The sequence below is a fragment of the Argopecten irradians genome, chromosome 5 (genome assembly GCF_041381155.1).
Source record: "Argopecten irradians isolate NY chromosome 5, Ai_NY, whole genome shotgun sequence".
In the NCBI taxonomy this organism is placed as follows: Eukaryota; Metazoa; Mollusca; class Bivalvia; order Pectinida; family Pectinidae; genus Argopecten; species Argopecten irradians.
In genome coordinates, this window is record NC_091138.1 from 9,473,854 (window position 1) to 9,495,047 (window position 21,194).

General features: G+C 38.5%; 1 protein-coding gene across 11 annotated transcripts in view; it reads left to right on the forward strand.

Annotated features, from left to right (window-relative positions):
- Positions 1 to 21,194, forward strand: part of LOC138322812 (cadherin-23-like) — a 208,952-nt gene that overhangs the window by 123,217 nt on the left and 64,541 nt on the right. For all 11 annotated transcript variants that reach the window (XM_069266935.1, XM_069266936.1, XM_069266925.1 and 8 more), the window contains one exon: positions 21,084 to 21,161. In XM_069266935.1, coding sequence (XP_069123036.1) covers positions 21,084 to 21,161 — 78 coding nt within the window. The remainder of the gene's footprint in view (positions 1 to 21,083; positions 21,162 to 21,194) is intronic.

A 21,194-nucleotide genomic window follows, 5' to 3' on the forward strand; every position in this document is an offset into this window, starting at 1 on the left:
GTCTCAACCCCTACCCCTATTCCAGAGTCTGTCCCTGCCCCTTTTCCACCCCTAACCCCACTCCTATTCCCCCACCCCTACCCCCTAGTCTATCCCCATAATCTCTACCCATAACCTCACTCCTATTCCCCACCCCTACCCCCTAGTCTCCCCATAATCTCTACACCTAACCCCACTCCTATTCCCCACCCCTACCCCCTAGTCTCCCCATAATCTCTACACCTAACCCCACTCCTATTCCCCACCCCCTACCCCCTAGTCTCTCCCCATAGTCTCTACCCCTAACCCCCTACTCCTATTTCCCATCCCTAACCCCTTAGTCCCTGTTCCTATCCCTACTCCATAGTCTACACCCCTAACCCCCAACTCCTATCCCCCATACCTAACCCCTCTCCATTTAGTCCCTGCTCCTAGGCACTAATTAGGCACTAATACCTCCCTCTCCACCTAGTCCCTGTCCCTATCCCTATTCCTAGTATATGCCCTAACCCCCAACTCCTATTTCTCACCTCTACCCCTTAGTCCTTGTCCCTATCCCTACCCCACAGACTCCCCCTCCCCCTAATCCCCCTACTCCTATTCCCCACCCCTACCTCTGACTTATAGCTATAACCCTAACTAGTGATCTACAATCTTGCCTTGTTATCCACTATCAACCTGTAACCAACCCCTCACTTACTTTATGTCTGTCTCACCCCTATACCTATATACCAACTCCTAATCATGTGTATCTATAATCTGAATATTTTGTATTCCTCCCTAACCACAAATTAACACCTCAGCCTATTACTACCAACACTTGTCCTTTACCTAACCACCCCTAACCTCCTTCCTAACACTATAGTCCCCTCCAATAATCCCCACCCTCTTAGGTTCCCAACCTTACCAGTGTAACCACCCATAGTCTATTTCTATTCTGCCTCCTCTTACAGTTTCTTCCCCACCAACATCTTCCTATACTACTAGGGTCACCTCAACCAACCATCTCCCCACCAACATCCTCTTATACTACCAGGGTCACCTCAACCAACCATCTCCCCACCAACATCCTCTTATACTACTAGGGTCACCTCAACCAACCATCTCCCCACCAACATCCTCTTATACTACTAGGGTCACCTCAACCAACCATCTCCCCACCAACATCCTCCTATACTACTAGGGTCACCTCAACCAACCATCTCCCCACCAACATCCTCTTATACTACTAGGGTCACCTCAACCAACCATCTCCCCACCAACATCATTCCTTTATACTACTAGGGTCACCTCAACCAACCATCTCCCCACCAACATCCTCTTATACTACTAGGGTCACCTCAACCAACCATCTCCCCACCAACATCCTCTTATACTACTAGGGTCACCTCAACCAACCATCTCCCCACCAACACTATACTACTAGGGTCACCTCAACCAACCATCTCCCCCCAACATCTCTATACTACAGGGTCACCTCAACCAACCATCTCCCCACCAACATCCTCTTATACTACCAGGGTCACCTCAACCAACCATCTCCCCACCAACATCTTCCTATACTACCAGGGTCACCTCAACCAACCATCTCCCCACCAACATCTTCCTATACTACTAGGGTCACCTCAACCAACCATCTCCCCACCAACATCCTCTTATACTACCAGGGTCACCTCAACCAACCATCTCCCCACCAACATCCTCTTATACTACTAGGGTCACCTCAACCAACCATCTCCCCACCAACATCCTCTTATACTACTAGGGTCACCTCAACCAACCATCTCCCCACCAACATCCTCTTATACTACTAGGGTCACCTCAACCAACCATCTCCCCACCAACATCCTCTTATACTACTAGGGTCACCTCAACCAACCATCTCCCCACCAACATCCTCTTATACTACAGGGTCACCTCAACCAACCAACCATCTCTATACCCACCAACATCTCTTATACTACTAGGGTCACCTCAACCAACCATCTCCCCACCAACATCCTCTTATACTACTAGGGTCACCTCAACCAACCATCTCCCCACCAACATTTCCCTATACTACAGGGTCACCTCAACCAACCATCTCCCCACCAACATCCTCTTATACTACTAGGGTCACCTCAACCAACCATCTCCCCACCAACATCTCTCCTTATACTACTAGGGTCACCTCAACCAACCATCTCCCCACCAACATCTTCCTATACTACCAGGGTCACCTCAACCAACCATCTCCCCACCAACATCTTCTATACTACCTAGGGTCACCTCAACCAACCATCTCCCCACCAACATCTCCTATACTACTAGGGTCACCTCAACCAACCATCTCCCCACCAACATCCTCTTATACTACTAGGGTCACCTCAACCAACCATCTCCCCACCAACATCTTCTATACTACTAGGGTCACCTCAACAACATCTCCATCTCACCCAACCAACCATCTCCCCACCAACATCTTCCTATACTACTAGGGTCACCTCAACCAACCATCTCCCCACCAACATCTTCCTATACTACTAGGGTCACCTCAACCAACCATCTCCCCACCAACATCCTCTTATACTACCAGGGTCACCTCAACCAACCATCTCCCCACCAACATCCTCTTATACTACTAGGGTCACCTCAACCAACCATCTCCCCACCAACATCCTCTTATACTACTAGGGTCACCTCAACCAACCATCTCCCCACCAACATCCTCTTATACTACTAGGGTCACCTCAACCAACCATCTCCCCACCAACATCCTCTTATACTACCAGGGTCACCTCAACCAACCATCTCCCCACCAACATCCTCTTATACTACTAGGGTCACCTCAACCAACCATCTCCCCACCAACATCCTCTTATACTACTAGGGTCACCTCAACCAACCATCTCCCCACCAACATCCTCCTATACTACCAGGGTCACCTCAACCAACCATCTCCCCACCAACATCCTCTTATACTACTAGGGTCACCTCAACCAACCATCTCCCCACCAACATCCTCTTATACTACTAGGGTCACCTCAACCAACCATCTCCCCACCAACATCCTCTTATACTACTAGGGTCACCTCAACCAACCATCTCCCCACCAACATCCTCTTATACTACTAGGGTCACCTCAACCAACCATCTCCCCACCAACATCCTCTTATACTACTAGGGTCACCTCAACCAACCATCTCCCCACCAACTTCCTCTTATACTACTAGGGTCACCTCAACCAACCATCTCCCCACCAAATTCCTCTTATACTACTAGGGTCACCTCAACCAACCATCTCCCCACCAACATCCTCTTATACTACTAGGGTCACCTCAACCAACCATCTCCCCACCAACATCCTCTTATACTACTAGGGTCACCTCAACCAACCATCTCCCCACCAACATCCTCCTATACTACTAGGGTCACCTCAACCAACCATCTCCCCACCAACATCCTCTTATACTACTAGGGTCACCTCAACCAACCTTGTCCAGTTCTCCATCATCCCCTTTAATCTCTTTGGCTTCTTTTTTATCGTGACCCCTATTTTAACACTAGTGTAGATATTCCCTTACATAGTGTACCTGCTTTTTATAATAAGGGTTTGCAAGTTCAGTGGGGTTTTTTTGTAACAAAAGAGATGAAAGTGTAGTAGATATATTAAGGTTAAAAGCTGGGTCTGTTGGAACTGTAAAGGGAGGTAACTAATGACTGTCCTGAACTCCTCAGTGGTAGACATAATCTCATCTCTCTGTAAGATTGTGTATATATATCTATTTTTAGATTGTTTTGTGTAAACATGACCTTAACATTTATAATCAATATTGTCATGGTAACTATAGTAAATTATTAATCTTTTTATGACCGTAACAGTATTGTAATATATCCCAGTATTTACACAATTCTTGAGAGCTATAGCGATATGTAAGACATTAATATTTAAAATTCATTTAAAACCTCCAGTAAATTCACACGTGGTCACTGAACTGTGTAATTTGACTATCAATTTCCCTTCAATGAAAAGTAAAGATTTGATCAACCATGTCGATGTTTGATAAACTTTTGTTATATGTTATGCATGACAGAACATCTCCTCGGAGATTAAGAATTTTTATCAGTCATTACACTGGCTGACTTACAGGATATCAATGGAATAATGAAGTATTGAACATGTTAATGACAAAAAGACCAAAATGTAGTCCTTATTAAAAATGTTATTGACATTTCTGTCTGAATATTAAACAATGATCAGGTCTACATTCCTGTACTGTAATATGCTGTGATGTGATTACATTATCACACAAGTATGTATACCTCTCCGTCTAGTTCCATAGGCTGTTTTTACAACTCCAATATTGAGCACCTGTGTCCCTTCCATCCTTGCCCCGTCCTGTCTTGTCCTGTTGTGTCCCATCCCTTCTTGTCCTGTTCTGATTTCTTGGGGGTATTTATGTCTTATAGTGATGTCTATCTATAGTATATAATGGTTATCTCCCCTTTTTGGCTATGCATCTAAAGAATATTAGGGTTAGTATGTGTAATGGATTTTGATCATCTGACGATTGAAATTCTTAAAGAATCTTACAATTTGTTGTTAAAAAAGTTGATAAGGAAGCTACAAACTTTTTTTGCTCATTGTTTAAATCGTTTTGGTCGTACCGAATGACTTCCCCCTGATAGGTTTGCAATTTGAATACTTAAAGGTTCAGTTTAGTTCTGGGAATTTCTACGTTAACTTGAGTTAATGTGTTTCTGTATAGAAACTCATTCCTTAGAGATTGATTTGAATCATTACATGTATGGAACAGACAAACTCAAGGTGGCAAGAGTACAATGCCTATGTTTTCTTCTGTTTTCTTGAAAAAGGAACAATTGAAATCTTAACGAGAGAATACTGTGAGAAAAGCCATCAAGTTGTATGTAGGTAGAATACCTCAATCACTTCCTTCATTACCCTGATAAAACAGCAAGTATAAAACCTTTGTACCAGCCACCACATGTATAATCTGTAAATTGTTCATACTACCACATATATATCAACATTTAGCTGCTGTCATTATCACAGTCAGAAAATCCAAAAACAATTTCTATATCATTTCTCAACCTTCAATTAGCTCCGAGGGATATAACCAAGAAATCTCTATTTAACTGCAGGAACTTACAAAATTATATTAAATGTTTCATTATATCCTACACTGAAAGACATTCATTTTATGTAAATCCCTGTCAACTGTGGAACATCTAATGTTTAGATTGGATACAAAATGAACAGAGATAGAGCATACAGTATCTGTTGCAGATTGTTATTTTAGATAAAGTAATATCAAACATATTAAAAACAAAAACCCTGATTTATGTTGTGGATTCAAAGATTGATCACAAGCAATACTTTCCACACTTTACATGTTTTTTCAATTAATAGTCACCCTATTTTTCAAGATTATTTTCATCCATTGTTAATTTCTTGTACAGCCATAGCAGTAAGCAATAGTAAGTGTAAGTCATCATGATAAACCATACCAAATAATGAGTATATCATTGGTTGGACCAGTATTGGAACAAACCATTGTGGAAACTTGACATGCATTTAAATTTTTAGGTCATCTGACCCGAAGGGTCAGGATGACCTATAGTCATCATGTTTCGTCCGTCGTCGTGCGCCGTGCGCCGTGCGCCGTCCGCCGTCCACCGTGCGTTAACTTTTCACATTTTGAACTTCTTCTCAAGTTTGACCAGTGGGATTGAGCTGAAACTTACCTGAAATGATCCTGAGATGGTCCCGACAAAGTGTTGTTATTTTTCGGGTCGATCCGAAATGCAAGATGGCCGCCACAGCCGCCATCTTGAAAACACATTTTGAACTTCTTCTCAAGTTCTACCAGTGGGATTTTGCTGAAACTTGCATGAAATGATCCTGACATGGTCCCGACAAAGTGTTGTTATTTTTCGGGTCGATCCGAAATGCAAGATGGCCGCCACAGCCGCCATCTTGAAAACACATTTTGAACTTCTTCTCAAGTTCTACCGGTGCGATTTGGCTGAAACTTGCATGAAATGATCCTGACATGGTCCCGACAAAGTGTTGTTATTTTTCGGGTCGAACCGAAATCCAAAATGGCCGCCACAGCCGCCATCTTGAAAACACATTTTGAACTTCTTCTCAAGTTCTACCGGTGCGATTTGGCTGAAACTTGCATGAAATGATCCTGACATGGTCCCGACAAAGTGTTGTTATTTTTCGGGTCGATCCAAATTCAAGATGGCCGCCACAGCCGCCATCTTGAAAACACATTTTGGACTTCTTCTCAAGTTCTACCGGTGCGATTTGGCTGAAACTTGCATGAAATGATCCTGACATGGTCCCGACAAAGTGTTGTTATTTTTCGGGTCGATCCGAAATACAAGATGGCCGCCACAGCCGCCATCTTGAAAACACATTTTGAACTTCTTCTCAAGTTCTACCGGTGCGATTTGGCTGAAACTTGCATGAAATGATCCTGACATGGTCCCGACAAAGTATTGTTACATCTCTGGTTGATCCCAAATAGAAGATGACTACCATGACACTATATCTAATTAATTTCCTATATTTAAAGGCCCTTGGGCCTCTTGTTTGAAATAAAATTTGTTGAAAGAAATTGAAAATGATCCTGACATGATCCTGACAAAGTGACACCATATATAATTAATTTTACTATTGTCAAGGTAGTCAGATGACCGTTAAGGCCCTTTGGGCCTCTTGTTTTTGTTATAGTAAAGTAAAAACTGACTTTGAGCAACCACCTGTATATAAAAACCACCTGTATAAAAAGACCACCTGTATATAAAAACCACCTGTATAAAAAGACCACCTGTATATAAAAACCACCTGTATATAAAGATCACCTGTGTATAGAGACTACTTGTGTGATAGACCACCTGTGTGATAGACCACCTGTGTGATTCTTTGGGTCGAAAGTGGTCAAAGTCAACTCAATTTTACTTTTAGCTGTTTTAAAAAATCTGACAAGGCAGTAGAAAAGCATTTATTGCATGTCTATTGCAAGGTGGTCTTTATAGACAGGTTTAACTGTAGGGTTTGGACGTGTGTTCCTGTTAATATGGGAATCTCTCATAGGCATTGATTTAGGTATGATGGTGTCCATGAGATGTTAACGTTACGTTACTTATGTCAGCTCTTCCTTGTCTTTAGGACTCTCTATAGCAGAAGGAGAAGTTTGGTTGTACAGACTTTTCGAGATTTTCACAAATATAACAAACAATTTCTGACGATGACTCAGCTTAAATTTATAGCTCAAGAAAAAAAAGAAAAGAAAATACACAGTATCATGGTCTAAGCTGGATAGAAAAAGGTTATGTGTAAGATGGTGCAATGTTAGCCTCTTACTGAAAAATTGTTTTACATTCTGAAAAATGCTCAAATGGCACTAGCTAGACCATATGTCTTATTCTGATTTTTTAAAAATATTTTTCTTAAAAGAATTTATTCCATCATATCATGCAAACTTGTGATATATACAGCGATGAATTGCAGTACATGGTACATTGTACATGATATGTATGCACGCTATACACTAATTTGAATATATATGTCTTCATATACCATAATCATATATACATACATCATCGTTTTTTAATGCATGATATTGTTTTCTTTTTGTATTTATGAGGAGAAATATCAGCGTATATTTGAATATGGCATGGCATGTTTTATGTAATCAAACTAACATTTATCTTTATATCTATACACACATTTCTTGTACCTACTCAGGTTTTCTGTCTTTCATTATATTTATATCAATATATTTATCATATTGTATTCATTTCCTTTTATCACAAAATTTTTCAATTCTTCAATAAAGTTTCAAATAAGTTAACACTATTTTTGTAATATTTTGTGAATAAATTTTTAAAATGTTTTGTTTATTTGACTCAAGTCAGTTACAAAATCATAACAAATTTGACTTTCAATGCTACAGGTACATTGGAGATCAATCTCAGTTTAACAAAAAAAAAATTACTTGCTCTTCTATCAATTTTTCTATGGTTTTCACTGTTGTATAAAGCTTGTATGTATATATTTCAATGTATATTTTACATTCAAAGTTCTCAAAAGTTACTCACATTGTAATAAGTCAAAGGTGATTGACTGTATAAATCTTTTGTCTTTTGTCTGTACATGTACCTAAGGAACAGATCATATGAATACAATATTAAAGTGATCAGAAAGATGAAAGATAAACAACAATTTGAGATATTATTTTAGACACTTTTGAGAATATTTGATCATGTTTTTTTCATAAATATGACTATGATCTGGAATGCAAATTGATAAGGATTTAAAAGAAAATACAAAGCAATTGTTTCATGGTTGATAAGAAAAACATTGTTGGCTCAACTTTAAACCTTAACATTGATAAAAAAGTGAAAATTTTATGGTAAATAAATAATAAATTGATTTTAAAATAGAAAAGAAATGTAGAAAGGAAGTTAATATTTTATATTCCAGATGATAGGCATTCATTGCATGGTTTGTTTGTATGCACATGTGGTGATGAATTACTAATGCTTATCAAATACAGGTTGTGGGCAAGGTAAGAATTCCCCTAGTATCCATAGCAACCATCTGTAGTCCCTAGTTACACCCTGCCACTTTTGTTACAGGTGTGCTGTTAGTCCAGACAAAAGGTTTTGCTCCTAACCACATAGATGATAGGATCTAATGTTAAATGACTTGTCATGTGTTTGAATTTGACTTTAAGAATGTGAGCAACTTTTCAAAGCATTTTGTTTCGATTTAGAAGAGTTCCAATTTATTTTTCCTACAACAAAGTCAATTCTGTTGCTATATCATTCAAAATGTGTCCCAAGATCTGTGGGTAACAATAACTGCCTTAAAAATGTTCAAGATCTTAAGGATAATTACACATTTCCATGAACTGTCACCTATACATAACTATCAGGTGATTTTAATGAGATTTAAGTGTAAAGGTAGATAACTCCAACATACATGAAACTTGTTACCTGTATTCTGAGATTACCGCCAGTAATAGAATTATAACGGTTTACGTCATTACAAGGAACTTAAGTATCATAAGAATCATTCGCGATTAAGTTGTTTTCAAGGAGAATAACTTCATACAATTTGATCAATTATCCAAAATCAATATCGTTAAAAACCGAAATATGAAACAAAATGAGAAAAAAGGAAAAATCAATATAGAAATTAGATTATTTCAAAGTCGTTTTCATGCCTGGCTAGCTGGTAGTTGATTTACATTGTTTTTAATTCAATTTGCATATTTGATGCTGGGAATCATTATTTTTGCAGAAACAGCTAATGCTGCTTTAATCCTGTATAATGTTGTTATGAGACAGAGAAGCAGGAGATTTGGCCAGATTATACACTCATACAGGCAGTCAAAGTGCATACAACTATACTTCTACACTTAATTGCATCAGATGCAGGAAAAGAAAAAATGGCAGAAATATAAAACACTAAAGTGTTGTTTTAGTGTGACAATCTGAATGCTAGAAGTTTGTTTTAGATTAAAAGATGATATTAAGTTATTGGTTGGGATTGTAGAAATTATGGAGCTAGATTTTCCTGTCATGTAGTTGGTTATGTTTTTATCAGGAAAGCTACAGGCACCTCGAGGAAGACACTGATTCTAGGAAATGAGATAGCGGCCAAGTTTTCTGTCTTCCTGAGACAGTTTCAATTCATGCATTTCCTTCATCCCTATGTAGTCTTCAACACATTCATCCCGGGAGACACATTTCAACTCTTATGATTCGAAGGATAGAACACATATTTATAAATTATCAGGGGTGAATGAGTTAAAATTAACAATGATTGTCTTTGGATAGTTTTTTTGGGGGGTAAAAACAAATAGGAAAAACCTCTTTGGTTTCCTCCAAAATGTACATCCAAGAAAAAAGTGTGGTAGATTAGGGATAACTGTATGAGTGCAAGGCTTTTTGGAAATCATTTATAATCTATGTATTGTACGGATACTGTGTTTTAGCTGCTGTCTATATAGATCACTAAACCAGGAATCATTTTGAATGCTACGAAATGATGGTAACATAAAGGCCAACTTCTTTTCCGAAACAAAAAATAAAAGTTTCTTAAAAAACAACAATAACAAGAAAAATTGATATCGATGACCTAAGATAAAGTTACAATACCAAACAAATGCTAATTTTACTGCATTATCTATGTTTACATTGAAGATTCATTGGCGCAGTGATAATCAGCTAACAATCGGTATTTAGGACGATGGCGGAAAAAAATACATCCCGCGTTATGAAAATTAACATTTAATTTATTTTAATTCAATTGTTGAGCAATTGATAAGTGTAGTATAAATGTAAAGTTAATAAGTTTTGAAACTCTTCAAAATTATCAATCTCGTTTTACATTCCGATTTTAGAAATCAAAAACCCTTTCAGTATGGTAGTGGCCCTTAATGTACCGAAACATTAGTAGTGTTTTAGAATTGTTTAGTATCAATATTTACAGAAATGTCCACACAATAAGCCTGAGATGGTTGTGCAGGCCTCATGTTTGACAATGTTCATCTTATTGATAATTTGTCCTCACCATTGTTTCTGTTCACTCTCCTGTGGAAATGTCCATTTCTAATTTGGAGTTATCCTTAGGATAATTTTGAGGGCAGTTTTTATGTCCCGCGCCCTAAAAGGCTGTTATTTGATTACCAAGGTGCCTTCTAGTTTTATCTGTACGATGTGCATCCACACAGTAATTCTACTGATGGATTCAAATTAGGCTTTCTACCAATCATACTGGTTCCAATTTTTGAAATTAATGGATATTTGTATCAGATTTTCAATTTCTAGCTTTCCAATAAAAAGATATTTCTCTATGCACCGATGACGAATGAACATTTATTTCCCGTTAAGTGACACGGTGACAATATTTTTGAAAGTGTTGAATAAAATGCAGATGCATTTGGAAAGAAGAAATTGCTCAATTTTGAAATGAAACCATCCTAGTTAGAAAGGAATTGGTGTTTTAATTAGAAGCTGTGGTGTCAAATTGTCTTTCAATTATCTTTACTGGTGCATCCTGTGCCATCCTGCCCTAAATTCAAATTAAGACTATGAACATTCAAGGATTCTTAGATATTACTTCTCAGAGTTTGGCAATTAATGTTAAAGCTGTGACGGATGTTTCAGAATCAGGTCTTACAATGGTTTAAATTGTTACAGCAGATTGGTATGGGTTTCTAATGAATAGAGCGTTTGGATTAGTGAAGTACCATCTGTTATATGAACAAGACCAGCATGTATTACAAAATATAAGAGCTGACTGTACAAATATTTGATTTGAGACCAGTTCAGAATGAAATGTTTTATCTACTCTGTAACATGGTTCGTTATGTAGAAACTTTGGTGTTTTTGTAGTTGCTATGACTCCAGCTTTCCTCCACCAACAAACCTGGAACATCTTTACGCAACCCTGGCTATTACAGGACGTTAAACAAATAAAACCCACAAAAAACACACAACAAAGATCAAACAGTAATTTTCTTATACCTCTTATGTCAAATCATGCAATGATATCATCTATATTAAAATTCTGGAAAAATAAGTTTCACAGTAAAAATTAGGTTACATAGTAACTGTTGCCAGCCTATAGTGGTGTAGCAATGTTTGTTTTACTCTGTATATAAGGTTTGTATTGTTCTCTCTGTCAGATATATATATAATGTGATAGATATAGAAACCATTGATTTACTCGTGTGAATGATTGATTCCAAGTCTCTCCTGTAATGCCAGACTGCATCTGTAACTGAATGTTTTACTTCGTAAATAGCCTGTATCCTAAAATCCAAGCTCATTGGGGACATTGACAATGCATCAAGTGGTAGACTATTCTCCGGGACGTCACAAGGAAAAATCCACAATGTACATTTATCATTGTTGGCTTGCAGTTGCTTATAGACATAACGTTATCTACCTTTATAAAATAGCTGTTTCAAAGAAGTGGTCAATTAATGGAAGTTACATATTTAAATCTGCTGTTTTGAAGCAAATTATGTATACATATACAAATTGGCTGTGCAATGTTTTTCAGCTATACCTGCTCCTTCTGGCTTTAACTGTTTCATTTTAAAAGACTTCTCAATGACAAAAAGGCTCAGAGTTCTAATTAAATCATATTGATTCTGTAAAAACTATATCAAGATTGATGGGCTACCAAGTTTATGCAAAAGAATGACCTTGACCTTGATCATCCAAGGTTACAGGGGTCAAATATGCTAACATCTGATAATTTAAAAAGCTTTTCCTCAACAGTAAGATAATTTTGAAATAAATCTAATATGTGAAATTAAACTACATTCTTGTTTTATTTCAGTTTTTAATGAAATTTTTAGTGGTTTTCATAGATTACACTGCTATATGCCAGCTAGTTGTTTGTTTTACTGGACAGTAGATAAGCCGGAATTGTAACAATACATGTAAGTGAATAGGTTTGAGGAAGTGGTACAGATCAATACAAAACTGACTAAATATGTAAGTCTTATAGACAATCCAGTGTATATAGGAACGATAAGATGAATCTGTGTGACAGATGTAGACCGCTCTCCCGCCACACTCGACGTGTTATATGTAACGAGTCAATGTTTTCAGTAAACGAGACTTTCATTACCATAGCTAGTCCATCATACCAGAACATATTAATGTAAAAGATTCAAGGCTATCAGTCTTAGTGCCAGACCCAATATTCACCTAGGAGACATGACAAGTCAATATCATTAATACTGTAATATAAATCTGTGGTAGAAATTTGTTACAGGTCCATACTATCCAACAGGTGTTTAGGTGTAATAACAGCTAGAGGTACAGGGAGGTCCTTGTGGTTATAGATTAGGGTAACGAGTGTATACCCACGGACATAGGCATGACATCATCAACAGGACATAGGCATGACATTATCAACAGGACATAGGCATGACATTATCAACAGGACATAGGCATGACATTATCAACAGGACATAGGCATGACATTATCAACAGGACATAGGCATGACATTATCAACAGGACATAGGCATGACATTATCAACAGGACATAGGCATGACATTATCAACAGGACATAGGCATGACATTATCAACAGGACATAGGCATGACATTATCAACAGGACATAGGCATGACATTATCAACAGGACATAGGCATGGCATTATCAACAGGACATAGGCATGACATTATCAACAGGACATAGGCATGACATTATCAACAGGACATAGGCATGACATTATCAACAGGACATAGGCATGACATTATCAACAGGACATAGGCATGACATTATCAACAGGACATAGGCATGACATTATCAACAGGACATAGGCATGACATTATCAACAGGACATAGGCATGACATTATCAACAGGACATAGGCATGACATTATCAACAGGACATAGGCATGACATTATCAACAGGACATAGGCATGCACATTATCAACAGGACATAGGCATGACATTATCAACAGGACATAGGCATGACATTATCAACAGGACATAGGCATGACATTATCAACAGGACATAGCATGACATATCAACAGGACATAGGCATGACATTATCAACAGGACATAGGCATGACATTATCAACAGGACATAGGCATGACATTATCAACAGGACATAGGCATGACATTATCAACAGGACATAGGCATGACATTATCAACAGGACATAGGCATGACATCATCAACAGGACATAGGCATGACATTATCAACAGGACATAGGCATGACATTATCAACAGGACATAGGCATGACATTATCAACAGGACATAGGCATGATATCATCAACAGGACATAGGCATGACATTATCAACAGGACATAGGCATGACATTATCAACAGGACATAGGCATGACATTATCAACAGGACATAGGCATGACATCATCAACAGGACATAGGCATGACATTATCAACAGGACATAGGCATGACATTATCAACAGGACATAGGCATGACATTATCAACAGGACATAGGCATGACATTATCAACAGGACATAGGCATGACATTATCAACAGGACATAGGCATGACATTATCAACAGGACATAGGCATGACATTATCAACAGGACATAGGCATGACATTATCAACAGGACATAGGCATGACATTATCAACAGGACATAGCATGACATTATCAACAGGACATAGGCATGACATTATCAACAGGACATAGGCATGACATTATCAACAGGACATAGGCATGACATTATCAACAGGACATAGGCATGACATTATCAACAGGACATAGGCATGACATTATCAACAGGACATAGGCATGACATTATCAACAGGACATAGGCATGACATTATCAACAGGACATAGGCATGACATATCAACAGGACATAGGCATGACATATCAACAGGACATAGGCATGACATTATCAACAGGACATAGGTATGACATCATCAACAGGACATAGGCATGACATCATCAACAGGACATAGGATGACATATCAACAGGACATAGGCATGACATTATCAACAGGACATAGGCATGACATTATCAACAGGACATAGGCATGACATCATCAACAGGACATAGGCATGACATCATATCAACAGACATACAGGACATAGGGCATGACATATCAACAGGACATAGGCATGACATTATCAACAGGACATAGGCATGACATTATCAACAGGACATAGGCATGATATCATCAACAGGACATAGGCATGACATCATCAACAGGACATAGGCATGACATCATCAACAGGACATAGGCATGACATTATCAACAGGACATAGGCATGACATTATCAACAGGACATAGGCATGACATTATCAACAGGACATAGGCATGACATTATCAACAGGACATAGGCATGACATTATCAACAGGACATAGGCATGACATTATCAACAGGACATAGGCATGACATTATCAACAGGACATAGGCATGACATTATCAACAGGACATAGGCATGACATTATCAACAGGACATAGGCATGACATTATCAACAGGACATAGGCATGACATTATCAACAGGACATAGGCATGACATTATCAACAGGACATAGGCATGACATTATCAACAGGACATAGGCATGACATTATCAACAGGACATAGGCATGACATTATCAACAGGACATAGGCATGACATTATCAACAGGACATAGGCATGACATTATCAACAGGACATAGGCATGACATTATCAACAGGACATAGGCATGACATTATCAACAGGACATAGGCATGACATCATCAACAGGACATAGGCATGACATTATCAACAGGACATAGGCATGACATTATCAACAGGACATAGGCATGACATCATCAACAGGACATAGGCATGACATTATCAACAGGACATAGGCATGACATTATCAACAGGACATAGGCATGACATTATCAACAGGACATAGGCATGACATTATCAACAGGACATAGGCATGACATTATCAACAGGACATAGGCATGACATTATCAACAGGACATAGGCATGACATTATCAACAGGACATAGGCATGACATTATCAACAGGACATAGGCATGACATTATCAACAGGACATAGGCATGACATTCATCAACAGGACATAGGCATGACATTATCAACAGGACATAGGCATGACATTATCAACAGGACATAGGCATGACATATCAACAGGACATAGGCATGACATCATCAACAGGACATAGGCATGACATCATCAACAGGACATAGGCATGACATTATCAACAGGACATAGGCATGACATTATCAACAGGACATAGGCATGACATTATCAACAGGACATAGGCATGACATTATCAACAGGACATAGGCATGACATTATCAACAGGACATAGGCATGACATTATCAACAGGACATAGGCATGACATTATCAACAGGACATAGGCATGACATTATCAACAGGACATAGGCATGACATTATCAACAGGACATAGGCATGACATTATCAACAGGACATAGGCATGACATTATCAACAGGACAGCATGGCATGACATAGCTATCATCACAGGACATAGGCATGACATTATCAACAGGACATAGGCATGACATTCATCAACAGGACATAGGCATGACATTATCAACAGGACATAGGCATGACATTATCAACAGGACATAGGCATGACATTATCAACAGGACATAGGCATGACATTATCAACAGGACATAGGCATGACATTATCAACAGGACATAGCATGACATATCATCAACAGGACATAGGCATGACATTATCAACAGGACATAGGCATGACATTATCAACAGGACATAGGCATGACATTCATCAACAGGACATAGGCATGACATTATCAACAGGACATAGGCATGACATTATCAACAGGACATAGGCATGACATTATCAACAGGACATAGGACATAGGCATGACATTATCAACAGGACATAGGCATGACATTATCAACAGGACATAGGCATGACATTATCAACAGGACATAGGCATGACATTATCAACAGGACATAGGCATGACATTATCAACAGGACATAGGCATGATATCATCAACAGGACATAGGCATGACATTATCAACAGGACATAGGCATGACATTATCAACAGGACATAGGCATGACATTATCAACAGGACATAGGCATGACATTATCAACAGGACATAGGCATGACATCACAGGACATGCATGACATATCAACAGGACATAGGCATGACATTATCAACAGGACATAGGCATGACATTATCAACAGGACATAGGCATGACATATCAACAGGACATAGGCATGACATTATCAACAGGACATAGGCATGACATTATCAACAGGACATATGCATGACATTATCAACAGGACATAGGCATGACATTATCAACAGGACATAGGCATGACATTATCAACAGGACATAGGCATGACATCATCAACAGGACATAGGCATGACATCATCAACAGGACATAGGCATGACATTATCAACAGGACATAGGCATGACATTATCAACAGGACATAGGCATGACATTATCAACAGGACATAGGCATGACATTATCAACAGGACATAGGCATGACATCATCAACAGGACATAGGCATGACATCATCAACAGGACATAGGCATGACATTATCAACAGGACATAGGCATGACATTATCAACAACAGGACATATAGGCATGACACATCAACAGGACATACAGTGTAGGCATGACATTATCAACAGGACATAGGCATGACATTATCAACAGGACATAGGCATGACATTATCAACAGGACATAGGCATGACATTATCAACAGGACATACAGTGTAGGCATGACATCATCAACAGGACATAGGCATGACATCATCAACAGGACATAGGCATGACATTATCAACAGGACATAGGCATGACATTATCAACAGGACATAGGCATGACATTATCAACAGGACATAGGCATGACATTATCAACAGGACATAGGCATGACATCATCAACAGGACATAGGCATGACATTATCAACAGGACATAGGCATGACATTATCAACAGGACATAGGCATGACATTATCAACAGGACATAGGCATGACATTATCAACAGGACATAGGCATGACATTATCAACAGGACATAGGCATGACATTATCAAACTGCTTCTCCTAGGACATAGGCATGACATTATCAACAGGACATAGGCATGACATTATCAACAGGACATATGCATGACATTATCAACAGGACATAGGCATGACATTATCAACAGGACATAGGCATGACATTATCAACAGGACATAGGCATGACATTATCAACAGGACATAGGCATGACATTATCAACAGGACATAGGCATGACATTATCAACAGGACATAGGCATGACATTATCAACAGGACATAGGCATGACATTATCAACAGGACATAGGCATGACATTATCAACAGGACATAGGCATGACATTATCAACAGGACATAGGCATGACATTATCAACAGGACATAGGCATGACATTATCAACAGGACATAGGCATGACATTATCAACAGGACATAGGCATGACATTATCAACAGGACATAGGTATGACATTATCAACAGGACATAGGCATGACATCATCAACAGGACATAGGCATGACATTATCAACAGGACATAGGCATGACATTATCAACAGGACATAGGCATGACATTATCAACAGGACATAGGCATGACATTATCAACAGGACATAGGCATGACATCATCAACAGGACATAGGCATGACATTATCAACAGGACATAGGCATGACATTATCAACAGGACATAGGCATGACATTATCAACAGGACATAGGCATGACATCATCAACAGGACATAGGCATGACATTATCAACAGGACATAGGCATGACATTATCAACAGGACATAGGCATGACATTATCAACAGGACATAGGCATGACATTATCAACAGGACATAGGCATGACATTATCAACAGGACATAGGCATGACATTATCAACAGGACATAGGCATGACATTATCAACAGGACATAGGCATGACATTATCAACAGGACATAGGTATGACATCATCAACAGGACATATGCATGACATTATCAACAGGACATATGCATGACATTATCAACAGGACATAGTGTAGGCATGACATTATCAACAGGACATAGGCATGACATTATCAACAGGACATAGGCATGACATTATCAACAGGACATAGGCATGACATTATCAACAGGACATACAGTGTAGGCATGACATTATCAACAGGACATACAGTGGACATAAGCATGACATTATCAACAGGACATAAGCATGACATTATCAACAGGACATAGGCATGACATTATCAACAGGACATAAGCATGACATTATCAACAGGACATAGGCATGACATTATCAACAGGACATAGGCATGACATCATCAACAGGACATAGGCATGACATTATCAACAGGACATAGGCATGACATTATCAACAGGACATAGGCATGACATTATCAACAGGACATAGGCATGACATTATCAACAGGACATAGGCATGACATTATCAACAGGACATAGGCATGACATTATCAACAGGACATAGGCATGACATTATCAACAGGACATAGGCATGACATTATCAACAGGACATAGGCATGACATTATCAACAGGACATAGGCATGACATTATCAACAGGACATAGGCATGACATTATCAACAGGACATAGGCATGACATTATCAACAGGACATAGGCATGACATTATCAACAGGACATAGGCATGATATCATCAACAGGACATAGGCATGACATTATCAACAGGACATAGGCATGACAATATCAACAGGACATAGGCATGACATTATCAACAGGACATAGGCATGACATTATCAACAGGACATAGGCATGACATTATCAACAGGACATAGGCATGACATTATCAACAGGACATAGGCATGACATTATCAACAGGACATAGGCATGACATCATCAACAGGACATAGGCATGACATTATCAACAGGACATAGGCATGACATTATCAACAGGACATAGGCATGACATTATCAACAGGACATAGGCATGACATTATCAACAGGACATAGGCATGACATTATCAACAGGACATAGGCATGACATTATCAACAGGACATAGGCATGACATCATCAACAGGACATAGGCATGACATTATCAACAGACATAGCATGACATATCAACAGGACATAGCATGACATCATCAACATGGACATAGACAGATGACATTATCAACAGGACATAGGCATGACATCATCAACATGACATAGCATGACATCAACAACATAGGCATGACATTATCAACAGGACATATGCATGACATTATCAACAGGACATAGACATGACATTATCAGCAGGACATAGGCATGACATTATCAACAGGACATAGGCATGGCATTATCAACAGGACATAGGCATGACATCATCAACAGGACATAGGCATGACATTATCAACAGGACATAGGCATGACATTATCAACAGGACATATGCATGACATTATCAACAGGACATATGCATGACAATATCAACATGACATAAGCATGACATTATCAACAGGACATAAGCATGACATCATCAAACGTCCTGCTTCTCCTAGTGCAACCAATGACATAAATATTTGTATGCCATATGTCATGTGAACAACTTAAGTTGAAGGCTGTGTCTAGTATTGGTTGTAGAAGTCTATAAGAAGGACAACCATTGATCTTAGGGGTAGCAACAACAGCAGGAAGGATTTAATTTTCCATGCATAAATTAACAAAAATCTTCAAAATTTCATTTGAATGTGACTCTTAGAAATAAAGCTGGATGGTCGTATATGTTTGTCCACTGATAACTTGATTGGTCCAATGTGACTGCAGGCCATGTATGATGATAGACCAGTGGTCCATATCTCTGTCTCGATCACCGCAATGAACCGCCATTAGGGCAAGACAAAGTTATAGTATAACAATGATATAGTTATAAGGTACCCAATCACTCAAAGATTCTGTTTTGCTTTTACCCCCAAGTCTTGATTTCTCTATTTCTGCTCTGTTTCTTCAGAGCAGGAATTATCACTATACACTTTGAAAGCTTACAATTTTCTTTGACAAATCTGCAATTATCTAGTTTTATATGCAATGCGATAATTTTATTTATTTGCAAGAAAATAATTTATTTCTTTGCATGTTGCAAAAATCCTTCTCTGCCATTCCTAAACTTCATTCCCCACAAGCATTTGATTCTTTACAAGTTCTTTCAATAAAATATATACCTATGCTTTGCATCAGGTTATTACAAAATATATTTTTTCATAAATTTTCATATGAACCTCCTTTGCCATCATTAATTGTAAATAATGATGTGTTGCCCTACTTGATATTAGAATTCAAATTGCTGAAATGAAAATAGAATTTATTTAGTTGTAAATGATTTTATCAATTTAGACCTTTTTAGTAAAGGAACTGTCAGTTAAGAAATAAAGCTATGTTTTAAGTGAAAAATCCAAGGCAAGTTTTTCTGAATGGATGGCCATCCTTTGTTGCCTCTTCTTGTTATTGTTTTGTAATTTGTATACTTTTTATGTTGAAATCATATCTCTGTCTTCTGCATGTTCGTTTTGGGTTAATTATATTAACAACTATTTCATGCCGATGTTATAATCAATTCCATCTGTCTTTTTCAGGCAATGCAAACAACCCGCCAAGATTGTTACACTTTTCTCAGTCCCGTGTCATCGTCCGTAGTGAAGACACAGCTATAAGTGAGTATGCTCTTACCTCTAACACAAAATCAT